General features: G+C 39.8%; 1 protein-coding gene and 1 pseudogene across 1 annotated transcript; one reads left to right on the top strand and one right to left on the bottom strand.

Moving 5' to 3' along the window:
- Positions 1-1,639: 1,639 nt before the first annotated feature.
- Positions 1,640-2,767, top strand: LOC135492600 (putative nuclease HARBI1; annotated as a pseudogene).
- A 3,902-nt stretch (positions 2,768-6,669) lies between these two features.
- Positions 6,670-7,787, bottom strand: LOC135492768 (uncharacterized). Its single transcript, XM_064779406.1, has one exon. It carries the CDS (start codon positions 7,717-7,719, stop codon positions 6,775-6,777), a length of 945 nt encoding a protein of 314 aa, XP_064635476.1. The 5' UTR covers positions 7,720-7,787; the 3' UTR covers positions 6,670-6,774.
- Positions 7,788-17,503: the final 9,716 nt, after the last annotated feature.

The following is a 17,503-nucleotide window of genomic DNA, read 5'->3' as shown; positions in this document are numbered from 1 at the left end:
AATCGGTTGCCTTGGATGAGCCGTCATCAGTGAATTCACCTTTTTCATTACAGATTGTTAAATTATTCACAGACATACTTGTGGGTAGGCCTAATCCAGAAGAAACATACCGCCAGCCTTTCCTCCGGGTTTTTCCTACAGCCTTCCAGCACAGATAATTCACTTATTTTTCAATATATTGCAATAAAACTTGCAAAATATGTTTTAAATAACCTATTTTAATGTCAAGAAAATATAATTTTGATAACTTTGAAACCTGGTGGACGCTGGTGGACGCTGTTTAGGATGTCCGGCCTATACGTATACGTTGACTTCAGAATTCACCGGCCATCCGCATCAGGCTGCAAGTGCAACTCTGTCAGTCAGTGTCACCCAAACCAGGTCATACCAATGCTGCCAGCGATTCACAGACAACTAATTGACACTTCGATGAGTATTTCCATCACCTCGACATCTGAAAACTTACTGATTTTGTACGGAAAGCAAGCAGTGAACGATGTAAACATTAATGGATGACGGGAATTACGGTGATTACCTCGTTCCGAATGCTCACCATAAGCTTAGTTGCATACAGTCATACACCTGCAATATTTCATCGATCCCAGGTTGATTATCGGCTAATGTAGCATATGTAAAGAGCAATCTCTAGTGAACTCACACAACTGTTTGACATGGGGGATCCCCCAAACCCCCGTCCTTCTGACATATTTAGCCAGTACATTGGGGGATGAGTCCCCCAAACCCCCCCCCCCCATTCTCTGGAAGTGACAGGTTTTAGTCAGTACATTGGGGGGGAAGGCCCCCCCAACCCCCCCCCCCATTGGACTCTAAAAATAGAATTCCTTGGAGACGCGGAACAATAAGGCCCCATAAAGAAATAGTCCCCGCCCCGGTAGCTGTCTCATATCTGCTGACAGAAGCAGCTCTTTGTGGTGAGTTAATAATTGAATGCATGTCATGACACCCAGGAGCTTTTTCTCATTTCTGAAACAGTTGCATGGCTGGAATGAATTTCCAAATCAGTCCGTCAAATCTCTATGCAATGAAAATTGAAATGTCACAACTGTCTCAACCGACGTTGGGTGAGGTCAAATCTCAGAGTTAACTCTACACCTAGATTATCCAAGTGTAATCTCTGTGAAAAGTGTTAACCTGAACCCTAGACACCAAGTTCAGGTTAACACCTTGGTGACACCTGGGTTACACCAAGATTACACTTGAATAATACTTTCCCAACACCTTCTAGATACTTTACTTCTACATGGGCAAGGTGCCAAGCCTGGCACATGTCAGTGGTAAATGATCCATGCCACAGTTACATAATGATGTTAGTTTCACTTGGTTTCCTGGTTGCACAGGTCTGGCACTTTGCCCATGTTGAAGAGAGGTTGAATTGGACTATGCGTAGATCTTTAGTGTAAGTCTGTCATCTGGGGCCTTATTCATGAAGCCTTCTTAGGGCTTAGTAAGCGTTTACGAACTCGTACACCGCTCGTAGTGTGCTTTTATCGATTTGCGTCATATTCACAAAGCACTCGTTACTTCAATCGACCTCGTAACGCGTTACTAGAATTACGCGAGGTGTTTTAGGCTTCGTTGAGTTTTCGTAAATAGTTTGAAACACTTGTACGCTACAATCATGGCAGCTGCGTTGGTTTTATTGGAAGAGGTTAGGGTCAGACGGGCTTTACGGCGGCAGCGTGTGTTTAGAGACAGATTACAACCACTCGACGTCTACGATGACGTAGATTTATATTAGCGGTACCGGATGACTCGACCAGTCCTCCTTGAAATCATCGACCTGTTAGCAGGTGAGATTGCCCCAGCCACCATGCGATCACGTGCAGTACCAGCAACTCTCCAGGTCTGTGTTGCACTCAGATTTTTTGCTACCGGCAGTTTTCAACTTGCTAATGGGGACATGGCTAGTGGCTTGAGTCTACCTACCATATCAAGGATTGTGACCAGAGTTTCCTCTGCTTTAGAAGCTAAAGCACAGCAGTCTATAGTGTTTCCTCGAACGGCTGCCGAGCAAGAGCGTGAGAAAGAGGGTTTCTACTCTGAACGCCATCGGATTCCGAATGTCGTCGGCTGTATAGATGGTTCACTTATTCCAATTAAGTGTCCCTCCGTAAACGAGGCGTCTTATGTCTGCAGGAAACAGCGACATGCCATAAATGTGCAAGGAGTCTGTTCGCATGACTTGAAATTCACTAATATCGTTGCCCGTTGGCCAGGTGCCACACACGATGCGTTTATCTGGTGTAACTGCAGCTTAAAGGCGAAGATGGAACGTGGACTACTGGATGATGGTGGATACCTGCTAGGTGACAGTGCCTATCCTCTCAGACCCTACCTAATGACCCCTGTATCCCACCCAGAAGATGCTGCAGATAGACGATATAACGTTCACCACCGGCGAGTTCGAAGCATCATTGAACGAACATTTGGAAGATGGAAAAACAGATGGAGGTGCTTACATGTAGAAGGTAGGCCCCTGAATAATGTACACTCATTATCATATTATGCAATTCCGGAGATCGCATCTAGGACCAGTCGCTTAAACAATGGAATTATATACTTACACATGTATTCCAAATGTTTGCTATTTTTTCAGGTGGAACCCTCCGATTTCGACCCGAAAAGTGTTTCTCAATTATCATTGCGACTGCCGTGTTACATAACATATGTGAAAACCATGGACTTCCCGTTCCTCGTAATCCACCCGCCAACGTGGACAATCCCGATGTCGACAACAACCCTCTAATTGGTTTCGCAGACAACGAGACGGGCGTGGACGCAAGGACAAGAATGATAGATCAACATTTTAGGAATATGTACGTATTTTTTACTTATTTTATTGCCAAATAAACAACCGAACCATCACCAATTACTGCTTGGGAGAAATATGTGTGTTTGGCCAGAACAACGGATAAACAAGAAAATTCTGTAGGTCTACCATAACACATGATTGTTTTGAAGAAAAAAACTATGATATCTACCATAACACATGATTGTTTTGAAGAAAAAAACTATGATAAGCAATTATATATCTCACAGAGTAGGTTACACATGTAGTAGGCTACAACTCAGTCACCTGGGGCAGATGTAGAACCCATGCACAATTGTCCGTAATATTTCGGCAGTGTTAACAAGTTTACCATGAAGGAATCACTCTCCTTTGCCCATATTTTCCAGTACAGCAAATGAAGACGGTCTAGACCTGTGTTCCTTCCGTTTTGGACCAATATCCTCCGATTCACTGGCTTTCATGACTAGTACCTCCAAAAGATGCACAGCCTTTTTAAAGGTATCAACTTCTGTTTCTTCCAGGTGAAGCCTTCTTTCTTCAACATCAAGTCGCTTCTTCTCAACTTCTACCCGCTCCTTCTCTACCTCGACTACTTCAGCTGCATGGGAAAGTTTCCTTTCTGCTGCAGATCCCATGGATGAACCAGCCTTTCCTGATCGCCGGAAAGAAGAAGATGAAGCTGAAGGAACGTCACCATCCGAGATGTCATCGACAGGATGAGTGATGAATGGCGCTACAACTCGACGATTTGTCTGAAATGTTGACGAAATTAAAATCATGTTAATTTTAATAGTAAAATTCTTATGTAGTTCATTTCTTGACCACTCAAACTTTTTGGGGTGTGGGATGTACTGTCAACTGCAGCGTTCGTCTGTCTGTCGGTCGGTACGTTTCCTGTTCTAGCCGAGTAATTTGGGGAAAAGGGAGATGTGAAATTAGAACACTTCCCCCTTCCTTAAATACGTAGATGCACAAACACCACTTCATGGGCCATCCCGCTAAATTAGTAATTTTTTTCTGTCTTACCTTTGGTGATCCCGGAAAGTCAAGTACAGATGACGTTCTTACTGGGACAGAAGAACCACGCTTTGAAGATTGCAAGCTGCGGCGTTGTGGTGGTGGAGTAGGAGAACGGACGGCTTCATCGGAGTTGACATCATCACGGCGTGTCATGGTACATGAAGCTCTCTTATTTCGAGCAGCCTGAAAAATAAGATCCATTGTGACTGATAACAAGCAAAAAATACAAATTGTTTGCTTCATGCATTAGTTTATAGGCTTTTATGATTATAAAGCTAATTATTTTGCGCTTAATACAATATCATCAATATTTAAGGCATAAAATCGAGCAATTAGTCTTTAACATGGGTGAAGTAAACAATACTTACAGTCAGTGATTTCTGCAAATCTACACGAGCGGACGTCTTTGCTGAAAGAGGAGAATCTCCCATGGACTCCATAAACGATCGGGAGACGGGACCCTTATGTGGTCGCACACGATTCCTTGGTGGTGGAGAAGGAGAACGGACGTCTTCATCGTAGACGGCAATGTCTGGGGACGCAATGGTATCTATTTCGTTGCGATGTTCCTGTAAATTCAATTTAGTGGTTGAAATGGATATCAAAGAGAGGAGGGTTTGTTACAATATCAGGTTGTAGTGGTTGGGGTAGGGGTAGGGGCCCTCACTCGAGATTTTTGTATGATGCAGTTCGGGAGATTTATTTACCATTTTCGACATGGCATACCAGTTTTACCCGTGGCAAAAAGAAGTATGCGTTATGCCAGTCACTTTTTTCTTGCCATGGGGTGGTAGAGTTACTAAATCATTCTTTAGACTCGGCCATCTTTGAAACGTGTCTTTGAACACTGGTTGCCAACAACTTACTTGTTCTGATATCTGCGTTTCGAAGTCGAAGTTGCGGTCCTCGTGGTTGTCATGGTCGACGGAGACAGGCTCTTCTGTATCTATGCCGCCAGGGATTCCCTCAATCATTTCAGTCCCGATGAGTCCTGCAATCCTTTCCTCCAATTCCGTTAGCTGAGGAATGACATCTTCCAATGGCACGTTGCCAGTTTTTGACAACATCTTTTTTACATAGACGGCCTTTTGTTTGACTTTTGATTTCATATCGTCCCACTTGTGCCGAATGCTTTTGTTTGTTCTAAGTACTGTGCCAACGCTGTTCACTCTTCGCGTTATGTCACTCCACACATCCTGCTTTCGCTTCAATGCAATCACGTCTGAAAACCTGTCATTAATAACCCTCCAATTCTTTTCCACAAGACTAACTAACTTTAGAACTTCGGTGGGGGAAAACTTCGGCTGACGGCTGTTAGAAATGGTGTCATCCTCGTCATCTCGCGGGACGAGAGTTTTTCTCCTCTTTGGTCCCATCACGCTTCTTTCAAATTCCGGGAAATAATGGTGTATAGAGCTTGTTGTGTAACTGTATATAGGTCTATTACAGTGACGACACGCTCAATTGTATTTCATAACACATCTATGACTCACCCCGGCCAAAGTGCTCAACCGCGCAAAACAACGTGAGCGTTACGAGAGGTGAAGTAAGTAAGGCATAAGGAGAACCATAAGAATGCTTTGTGAATACTACGTAATGACTTACTACACAGTTACAAAATTCTTACTTAGGGCCTCGTAGATCGTTCGTTACTGACAATTCTACGAAGGCTTTATGAATACGCACCCTGAGCAGTCATCATGGACGGAAAGGGGAAGAAACGCTTCCAGTGGACACTCGAGAAGAGGATGCAAACTCTTGAGTACATGATTGATCACCATGAGGCATTTCGTCGTGCCAAGAAGAATGCTCTGGTCCAGGAATTTTATGCAGCAGTAGGGAACCACGTTGGTACCCACGCCGAAGTGGTTGAAAATATGCTTAAGAACCTAGGGAAGGAATATCGAGATGCCATCAAGACACAGCAGGCTTCAGGGGCTGCAACAGATGATATGCACCCTGGTTTAAAACTCAAGGACTCTCGTGAATTATTTGAACTTTTTGACTCTTTCCATCGACTTTATTATCCGAAGGGCGGGGCAGCCAGACCTGCAATTGTTATGACACCAACCGGCATCACTAGGCCAGGATCTGCAACGAACTCCCGACCCCAAACCCCTAGCGATGAAAACTGCAGCATACCAGATGACCGCGGTGTTGTCATCAGCTCAGATAGGAGTACTCCATCCCCTTCGACATCAAGGTCTGGAACGCCAACTGTTCAGGCAGGAACCGATGCCAGTACCAGTGCCGGAAAAAAACGTCCTGCTTCACAAATGATGCCCCCGGTGACCACAGGAAAGAAGGCCAGGGACGAAAGTGATTTCATGAACTCTTCTGTGCAACATCAAGAGCAAACTTGTGACTTGATGAAAGAAATCAGGGATACGCTCCGTGAACTTGTGTACGAGATTCGTTTATTCCGTGCTGCTGTGTTGGAGGAGAGAGGAATAACCATTATTGAACAATTACCTGATACCGACTAAATTACAGTCCCTACTAACCCGCTCAATACCGGATTTTTCAAGCACCGAGTCCCGTCATACAGACAAGACTCTTTTTATGCAATTAATTACCATGATTGCTGAGTGAACAACATTTTATTGATGAAAACAGTTACAAAAACTGCGATTTGTCACGCTAACAGCAAGGAATTAGTTTTAGTTAATTTTATAGATGGCTCTTTATAGTGGTGGCTTGATCTATACTACACCCACAAAACAGAGAGGTACAATTGTTGTGTGATAACAGACTATTTTGTTTCTTCAGTTCTAGCCATGACTATTCCATCATATTTTTGGTTCAGGATTTGTTTACAAGTAGTGACAGGCCACAGATTGGACAGCCAAGTAGGCTTCTCTTTCAGTTACTAAATTGGGGATACTAAGAATAAGCAATCATTTTCAGTTATTTTACTTTTGTCTTTGTCTTTCACATATGGTTCAAGCCAAGAAATTGGTGTAAAGGTTGTGTAACACGCATGTTGCTACAGTGCATTTTGATGGAAAAACAGGGCCATATTTCGCAGCGTACCTATTCTCTTTTAGCTGATTGATCCTCCATATCAGTTCAGTACATCCGATAGACCTCTCAACTATTTGACGGAGTCGAGTGCATCTGTTGTTAAAATCTAGTTGTTCCTGTCGAAGATTATTTCCCGTAAAAGTAATCAGCACAGATCGGTGCAGGTTCCTGTAGGCAGGATCACCAAGCATAACATACTCCTCTGGAAGTTGATCAAGGAAGTCGAACAATTCTCGAGACCACTCGGCCGCTGTTTTGTCGTGCGTCGATCCAGGTACTCCGCTTATAACGTGTCTTACCCTGCCAAATCGATCTACAACGTACTGCACGTTGATGGAGTCGCAACATTTCCCCGGCCTCCCACAGTAATACGCATCACCAGCCCTATCAGGCTTTTGGATTTTCACAATAACGCCGTCTATGAAAAGAATCACTTGCCGCTCAACTCCGTCGATATCAACCAGAGGCTGGGCCAGTTGATCAAACTCATCCTGCTCAGGGAATGAAATATGACGCGCAGCTATGTCAAAGAAAAAGTCAGAAACCTCAGTCACATGTAATATTGCAGTTGGCTTAGCATAACCAACAGCATAACCGACCTGTCTGTGAAAGCCTCCTGAAGCGAGGTAGTGCAAAAAAGTTTTCATTCTTCTTGAAGATGTACTTGCGTTGACTTGGCCATTCCCCTGGTGATTAGCCTGCCTCCATCCATGAAAATAATCAACAAGGTGATCAAATTGTTCTTGGTTGAGCCTCATATGCCGCTCAATCGGTTCTCCACTGTAGGCAGGCGTTCGAATAAAGTTCTCTGCTCTTCTATTATGTCTTAGGGCAACAACTTGAAACATAGGAATCGCAAACATGGCTGCCTTTGTAACTCTGAGAATTGACCTCTCACAGGTGTTAACCTCCAGGAGGTTAACACCTGATGTACACGATCTGTAATGCATTTTCTTAACACTTGGCCACTTCCTCAGATTAAGGGAACACCTGAGCGATCAAAGTGTTCCCTAGGTGTCTACCAAGTGTTAACTTAGTGTCAACTCGGTGTTAAGAAAGTGTTAACTAGGAGTCAAGTGAGGAGGTCAAATCTCGGGGTTTTGGAACACTTTCTTAACACCTGGTGTTAACACTTAGTAAACTCTGAGATTTGACCTCACCCGTTGTCCTGTATGTCCTAGCAGACGATTTTGATATACTTGTAGATTGGAATGAATTATTTCTTCAATGATATGAAAGTTGAAAGCCCTCTGACATGTCTGAGTACAAAAATGCAGAGGCAAGACACATCATGCATGTCATGACACCCAGGAGCTTTTTCTCATTTCTGAAACAGTTGCATGGTTGGAATGAATTTCCAAATCAGTCCATCAAATCTCTATCCAAATGGAACTTTAAGACCACTCTATATTTGTGCAGTAGTGTTAAAACTGACTTTTTGAAGTAAAGTACGTAAATCGAGAAGAAGAGGACGTTTACTTCGTCTGCAATGAAATGTCACAACTGTCTCCGCCGACGTTGTTGTCCTGTATGTTCTAGCAGACGATTTTTGGATACACTTCAAGACAGTGGCGCCGGTGTGAATAAATCTACTTGCGTGATTGGTCAATGGCTCATGACGTCATGAAATAATTGCGTCAACAACGGGAATCATGGTAACTGTGGTTGTGGTGCGTCGTGAAAGCAGGATCGGCAAGCGCGACCCGTATGGAATGCAACAAACTGTACCGGAACCGGAACTGTCATGGGTCTGCACAAATTTTTTCAGATTCGATAGACATGATGGATACAATTATGAATTTTGTTTACACTTTATACACACACGTAACCATTACACTCACTACGTTGTGTGAGTTATCAGTGCAGTACCCTAGTAAGCGCGCAGCGCCTTTAGGTTGGGGGGAAACCCCCCAAACCCCCTGGTTGGGACCCTGCTATAGTTCCTTCCGCCAATTTTTTGTTTTGATAGACAGTTTTCTCCGTGTATCGCATTAGCAGTAACTCAACTCCATCGTCATAATAGCCGGCAAAGAAATGGAAATTGTCCCCCCCCCGAAAGGTGTCCGGACTATGATGTTGGCACTGTTCACTGCATGTACATAATTTTACTAGTAAATAAATAGAAAATGGCAACAGGATATTTATTAAATACCGAAAGGGCACATAAGATTCCACTTGGTTTAAAAGCTGAGAGGCAGCATCATATCATTACTCATAACCCCTCATCTGCTAACCCCAAAGAAACACTGTATGTTAGAATACCGGCATTGCGGGAGAATACATTCTTTGTACCTAAATCTCTTTATCTGTCTGCTGATGTAACCATTTCTGGTGATTCTAAAAATAGTGTTGTAAATAATCTTGGTAGAAACCTGATTTCAAAGATGGTGGTTAAGTGGGGAACAGAGCAGATATTTGACCTTGACGAATACAGTCATTATTCTACATTTAAAGATCTGTGGTTTACAGAAGAAGAAAGAAATGATAGAGTTTTTCAGGGTATTCAGTCAAAAAATCTTAGAGAATTAAGATCAGGAGTCGCTGAAGCTGATGTCACTGGAGAAACAGCTAATGAAAAGACTTTAAAGAAAGTGTTTGACAAGAAGTACAAAATACCATTAGATTTTGAACTATTCCATCATCATGCTCCATTTTACAAGTTTCCAATTCAAGAAGATGTGATTATTGAAATAACTTTAGCACCAAAGGAGGAAATAATAGTCACCACAATCACAGCTAGCATGGGTTACAAACTAGAGAATATTTGTTTTGAATATGATACCGTAGCCAACAAAATGATTGCTAGTCAATTGAGTAACAAGTACAACTCTGGATTCTCAATATTTTATGATTGGGTAGACCATTTTAAGACAGTCAATGTTACTGCTAATGAAACACTAATTAATGAGAACATCAACTTTCCAAGAATGTCTATTAAAGGATTATTATTACTATTTGTGTCTGACTATGTAGATGGAGCTAGAGATTCAGAGAAGTTTGAAAACCCTAACATAAGTAAAGTGCAGATCACAATAGAGGGTGTTGCCAATCAGGTGTTCCCAGAAGGAATGAGAATGATGGATCAATGGGAGGAGATCAAGAAACATTTTATGTCTGAAGATTTGAAGAAAACTCATGACTGTAACATGACCATGGAGAAATACTATGGTGATTCTAATCACTATGGTTTATGGTTGGACCTGAGAACTTCTGAAGATAATCGTCTACACGGATCAGGAAAGAAGCTCCAGAACACAAAAGATGGTATTCAATTATCTATTACAAAGAAATCTGGAAAGGGACCATACAAAATGCACATATTCGTGGTTTCTGACGCCCAGGTAAACATCCAGAATTCTCAGATTGCTTCACTCCAGCACTGAGGTGCTGCAAGAACAAAGTTCGCTCCAACACTAAGGTGTTGCAAGAACAAAAGTTCACTCCAACACTGAATACTAGATAAATGAGTTTTACTAGTGATTTTCTAAGTAATTAAATGGATACACCAGGAAAGAAAGATATCATAAATACACTGTATCAAAGTTTACTGTTGGCATCAACAACAATTGGTTACTCTATGTTACTGAAAAGGTTCTTGAGAATCAATATTGGTCCCCCAAGTCAGGCCAACCTAGAGGAAATTCTTAAACTGGGCGGAACTGTAGCTATTAGTAATGGAACATTAGAGTACCTTTACGATCAAGGAATCCTACCCAGAAATATTATGAAGTAAGAATAATTTACTTATTTGATAAAAGGTAAATTTGAAAACGAAAATTTGCTTAAGTAAATGGTTACTGTAATGAACATAGATTCAAGTGACTATCCAGATCAGAGTTCAAGTGATTTAACAGTCAATCTCAAGACTGAAATTCAAGATGCATGTAGCATCACTTTAACTTTTGCAGTAATACCTTGTACATTCTACAACATAAGTGCAGCCAGGGAGAATAACCGAATCAAAGTTAAGGGGTTTGATGTGGCAGAGATTACGCTACCAGATGGTCTCTATGACCTACAGAGCTTTTCAAAAGTATTTGCGGATAAGTTGAAAGAAAATAGTATGAGTAGAGGTGCTGTCAGATTTGACCTTGAAGAACCAACAGGTAAGGCCATCTTACACTTCCTAAAGAGAAAAAATGAGGCGCATTATCAGATCTATTTTATTGGTAAAAGTAATGAATTATTTGGCATGAAATCAGAATGGCCTTACCCTTTAGACAATAAAAGTAAGGATGATGTTGTAAGCGAGAAACCCATCAATTTTAGACCAATTAACCATTTTGTTTTTCACTGTGACATAATCGAATCTAATAGTGTATTAAGTAATGGTGAAGCATCTGATGTGCTAACCACAAGACCAATAAAGGAAGCTAATTTTGGGGATTTAATAGCATACACATTTGAGAAACCAATAGCAATTCCCTGTAAACCAAGATTCAATAAGCTGAATATTCGCTTAACTGATGAAAAAGGTGACATCATCGATCTTAATGGTCATAATGTACAGTACCAATTGGTATTAACTCGAGCTATGCTCTCAGGGACACATCATTGAAATTAAAATTCGTTGAAATTAAATGGCTGGCATTGGTATGTTATTTGGATCTGCAATAATCAATGGATTAGCATTCACTGGATCCGGTTACCTTTTTAAAAAACTAGACAAGAATGGCTATGAGACTGAAGTGAAAAGACATGATTTGGCTCAGGAGCAATTGCAAAGAGCATCAACAGAATGGGATGAGCATCGGAAAAGTACCATTGACTTTGTTAATCTTGAATTAAAGAGAGAAAGAGACGCTTCTATTGATTTTAACAATACTGATTCAGCACTTACTGTTTACAATCATTTACATCCAGAAAGAACTATTGTACTACCTCAGCGACCACAATTAAGTGATTACTACCAACCTAGTGATGAAATGAAGAAATACGAGTACCTATGGATTATCCTAGGACTTAGTGGTTTAGGGTTAATAATTTATTATTTTACTAGGGTTAGAAAGACTAAGACCATTGATCGGACACAGTCCTGATGATCGGACACAGTCCTGAGAGCATAGCTCGATCAGAAGCGGGACTAAGATTTTTGATGTGAAAGAGTAAATCCAAATGGATGTTGTAGTCTAATGATCAGTTTTGATCCTTTTTTCATCTTAAGTTCTTCTATGTAGTACTGTCTTTTCTCCTTAGGAATAACACTGTTTTCTTCTAAGGCATCTTTCATGGCTGATTCATCCTTATTAAAAAATAATACTAAAATTCTTATGTTCTCTCTGTAGTCCTTGACAACTGAATTGTACTTCTGAACTAGTAACCAAACAGTGAGATTGTAGTGCCTGCCGGAAAAGGCAAGATTACATAACTCGGACACCTTCTTTTTTGTGTCTCTCAAATTAGCACAGTCATCAATGAGGAATAATGTGTTAGAACCAGCAAAGGTCAGAGTAGCAAACTGAAGCACAAGGTCGAAATTACTGGCCACAGCTTCGGGATTAACTATGTAGACGTTCTTGTCTTGGTAAATCCATTTCCTTTCATATGTCTTATTGTTGAAATATGTTGGACAGAAAATGACTATGTTCTGGAACTTGTGCCGATACTCCTTTTCTAAGAGGTCAAGGGCAAAATATGTCTTACCACAATTGGTAACACCAGAAATTAACATATTGTGTGGCTCGTAAATAAATACTTCACTCATTTAAATGAATGTAAAGGATGACACACAGCAGTATCTAAGGGATTTGTACTACAACCCCGAGAGTCCCGTGGCTTACAGTTCTTTGAGTAAAATCTGGAAACAGGTCAAGGAAGATATGACTTCGTCACGAGAGCAGAGCACAACTTCGTTGCTAGGGACAAAGTCCCGCTCAGGAAAACTTATTAAACAAAAAGAAGTGAAAGAATTTCTAGAAACACTACCAACTCACCAACTACACAAACCGGCCATTAAGAAATTCACCTTCAGGAAGACAATGGTATCGTACATCGATCAACAATGGCAAGCAGATCTGGTGGACATGCAAAAATTTGAGAAACAGAATAAGGGTTTCAGATTCATTTTAACAGTCATAGATCTATTTAGTCGTTTTTCTTGGGCTCTAGCAGTTAAGAGTAAGAGGGGAGAAGAAATCAGAGATGCATTTAAAGTGATATTTGAGGAAGCAAAACCAACGAAAATCCAGTTTGATGACGGTAAAGAATTTTACAACAAACACTTCAAGGAACTCTTAACAGAAAATGACATAGAATGGTTCTCCACAAAATCTGATAAGAAGGCAGCAGTAGTAGAGAGATTCAATAGAACCCTTAAAGAAAAAATGTGGCGTTATTTCACCGCTAAGGAGACTGACAAGTGGATTGACGTTCTGGATGACCTGGTCAGCGGCTACAATAACACATTTCACTCATCAATAGGTATGAAACCTGTAGACGCCAGAAAGATGGAAAACGAAGGAACAGTGTGGTACAATCTTTACGGTCTTCACCTCAAAGAGACATTTGGTGATCCAAAGTACAAAGTAGGTGACAGTGTAAGAATTTCAAAGTACAAGTCCATTTTCGGTAAAGGTTACATGCCCAACTACACTGAGGAGGTGTTCCAAATCAAACAGATCATCTTTACTCACCCTATCGTCTACCAGCTTGAGGATTACCACAAAGAAGAAATTCAAGGATATTTCTATGAAGAGGAATTGAGCTATGTTCCTAATCCTGACCAGCTAGAGTACAAGATCGAGAAAATCCTAAGGTACAAGACCAGTAAAGGCAAGAAATACGGATTAGTGAAGTGGAAGGGTTACAGTGATAAGTTCAATGAATGGTTACCAGTTTCTGATATCAAATCATTGAAATGAAATAAAGTCTCTAAAGTGACTTAAGTCACAAGAACAAGTTCGAAAAACGTAATTTAAAAAAAAATGTCCTACTAAATAAAGAAAGAAATGGATGGAGCAATATTTGATAATCAAAATGGTATGATGAATCAAAATGGTATGATGAATCAGAATAATATGATGAATCATGATAATATGATGAATCAGAATATTCAGAAGTTTTTGTATTATTTGCATCAAAATAATATGTTAAATCAAAATATGATAAATCAGATTATGTTAAATCAAAATATGATAAATCAGTTTATCTTAAATCAGATTATGTTAAATCAAAATATGGAAAATCAAAACATGGAAAATCAAAATATGATAAATCAGAATAATATGGAAAATCAGAATAATATGATGAATCAAAACATGGAAAATCAACCTACAATTTATTGTGTTAAGTGCTGTGAAAAGAAACCTGAAATTAATTTTGAAAAGAACAGGCGTAATAAACTACTTGATTATTGTAAAGAATGTGGTTCAAGTAAAATCAAGGGATGTAATAAATGTTATGAAAATAAATTACTAAGTGATGGTGAATTTGGTAAAGACGGAAATAGAGGTAACTGCAGATCATGTTTTAATTCATATTACAAAAAGGATTACCTTGACCAAAATGGTAATAGAGACAGACACAAAATTAGAGTTGGTCTAAACCGCATTTCTAAGGGAGAGTGTACCGGTAATTCATCATTCAATCTAGGATGTACAGACAGTTTCTTCTCACAGTGGTTAGAGTACCAGAGGAGTCTATCTCCAATAGGACAAAGTCCCGAGAACAGAGTTCGAATAGTAGAAGAAGAGTTGGATCATGTCTTACCAATCAAGGAATTCAAAGATAAACCTGAACTGTGCTTTGCTTGGTTTAACATTAGACCAATGGAAAAGACAGAAAACAGACAGAAGAGTGCTAAAGTAGACTACACACTATTTAAGGATCAATTGGATAGGTCAATGGATTTCATGGTAAAGATGAGAAGTGAAAACTGGTTTGTCTTTCGAGACCAGGATGTAATACCAAATTGGAAAATAGTGATATCACAGCATTTCGGGGATTATCTTCGTGATGAAAATATGATTCTGCTTGATAGATTATCGAATTTAAATAATAACATGAGAATGAACCAGAACATTAACATATGTAGTCAGACAGAAATCATAAACGAGATGATTAAGTTGAATAATAGACTTGAAAGAAATTTACTCTTTGCAGTGAATTGATTTATTTAACTTAATTAAATGAATAGAACTTGGGGTTACACAAAACGACCACGTAATTGGAAAGAAAGATTAGAACGATTTCATAGAGAATTAGAGGCAGAAGTAGAGTCAAAGTTGGAGCCTGGTCCCGAAAAACCTTTAAAACCTGCTGTGCCTGCTGGGACAGAAAAACCTTTAGAATTTAATGTACTTCAAAAACCTGTAGTGTCTGTAGGATCAACACTAAACACTAGAAATGACAGAACAACTGATTCTAGTTTTTCCCACTAATTAAATGGATGGAGACAATAAGGTTTATCCAGATTTAAGTAATTTAAACTCTGAAAGTAAATTAAACTATGAAAGGTCTGAAAAGCATACAGAAAGTAACCCTCAGGCTTTCAGACTACAACAAATATGTGAGGTTAAGAGTTTCTTAGAAAGCGAGATTGAATTTAGAAGAAAGATATTTCCAAAGTACAAAAAAGCATTTAGCGTAATTACTGGCATTAGCCATTTCCTTAATTTTGCCAGCGTTGCAGCTGGCTCTGTTGGTGTTTCCGCTCTAGCTGGTGTCATCACGGCACCGATAGGCTTAGCTTTGGGTGGCGTAACAATAGGTAGTGCCATTATTTCATCAGCCTTAGGCTGGGAGAAAAAGAATATTCTAAGGAAAATTGAAAAGCATGAGAATATCAGAATGTTGGCAATTTCAAAACTGAACACAATCAATGATTTGGTTAGTAAAGCCTTAACCGATTCTCACATATCTACATATGAGTTTACTTTGATTCTCAAGGAGAAGGAGAAATACATTTCGATGAAAAATGCCATTAGGAAAAAACAAAGGGAGGCAAGTTCAGCTGTTGATGTAGAGTCTTTAAAGAAGACTTTTTTAGAAGAAGGAAAAAAACTAGCACAGACAGAGATGCTAGAAAAACTGAAGTCACAGTAAATCAAACAGGATCCGGACTACGTCCTAATCCTAATGTGGTGTATCACTATCACTATTATCATGACTTCGGTGTTAGGGATGAATTTCACCAAGTAACACTACCATCAGCACCACCCTATTCATTAGTTTAATCGAACTTTGTTCTCTGGACGTAGTCCTAATCGAGCTATGCTCTCAGGACAAAGCTCGACTAGGACAAAGTCCCGAGAGCAAAGCTCGACTCGAGCTATGCTCTCAAGACGTAGTCGTACTCAAGCGAAGTTTGAATCGCTGTAATCTATGTAGCCTTCATAATACATTCCAAATGGTAAGGTGCTTATTCCATCTTCAAGTATGAACCTCTTGTCATCAAAAGGACTGAGGCTTTTTTTGTCAACTTCTTCCAAATAGATTTGGTGTTTATCTGATCTTAAGTGTCTCATCTTGTGGTAAAATGACCTACTCTTTTCAAGACAATCAACATAGTCATCAAATGAGATATTTCTCCTTACTACATTCTTGGCAATACCCTTCAATTTCTTAGAATCGTAATCTTTTGTCGAACTCTGTTCTCGGGACTTTGTCCTAGTCGAGCCTTGCTCTCCAGACATAGTCTTGGTCCTGTAAGCGTACATCTTACTTCTCAGGGCAATGAATTCAGTCATCTCTACTCCTCCTAGCTCATCCTTAAAGTAGCCTGGTACCTTCTTCTTACTGGTGTCATAGAGTGTATGATCTTTTGGATAATTACTGAAGTCAAAATAGTGTTTCAACTCCTTTAAGTCTTTAGTTAAGTCATCAGTATTAATGTTAAGTACAAAGGAATCTGTATCTAGATACAGTAGTTCAATACTTTTCTCACCAAAGTACGGTTGAAGAACTTCATAATAGAATTCATACATTAATAATTTAGACAATTCAAGTACTGAAGCTCCTATGTAGATTGGTTTGTTGAATTTCATTGAGGTTTTCCTCATGCTAATAGCAGCATTATGTTCGTCAAATACGCATATCGATGAAAACCTGGGATTGGCCATTACATTCCTGGCTCTCTCCCCGTCCGATACAAATTCAATTTCAACCCTGTTCCTTACATTCTCACAAGTTTTTCCATAGAACGCATTATTCATTAATTTAAAGTAATCTTTCTCAAAATCAGTCTTAGAGTCCATACGTCTTTTAGTGTTAAAATCAATGTATGGTGCTAACCACTTTGATTGTTTAAAGCTTATCACTGAATGAACCCTCTTAAGTACCATTCCGTGCTTTAGGTAAAATTGTAGCATTCTGTAATGCACTATGTAATTAGTTTTATCCTTTTGTGTTAGTATTAGTTTCTCTACATTTGATCTTTTATCATCACCCAGTAACTCTCTCTGGTAAGGACTTAATTCATCATCTTCAATAAAGAGAGATTCGGGACAGAATGGAAAGTTCCTTGACTTAAATTTAATATTTCCTGGATACTCCAAATCAACCTCTAAGAAGTAGCCTACTTCACTATCACTTGGAATTGCCATAATCTGCTCTTTACTGATAACATTCATGTTAAGTCGAGCTTTGTCCTGAGAGCATAGCTCGAGTGGATCAATATCTATCATTTCAAAACTACCATAGGGTTGAGGT

Source organism: Lineus longissimus, chromosome 8, assembly GCF_910592395.1.
Source record: "Lineus longissimus chromosome 8, tnLinLong1.2, whole genome shotgun sequence".
Classification (NCBI taxonomy): Eukaryota; Metazoa; Nemertea; class Pilidiophora; order Heteronemertea; family Lineidae; genus Lineus; species Lineus longissimus.
This window is presented reverse-complemented; position numbering and strand designations above follow the sequence as displayed.

Excerpts from the sequence above, each read along its gene's own strand:
- LOC135492768 (XM_064779406.1), bottom strand. The coding sequence starts at position 7,719 with ATGTTTGCGATTCCTATGTTTCAAGTTGTTGCCCTAAGACATAATAGA.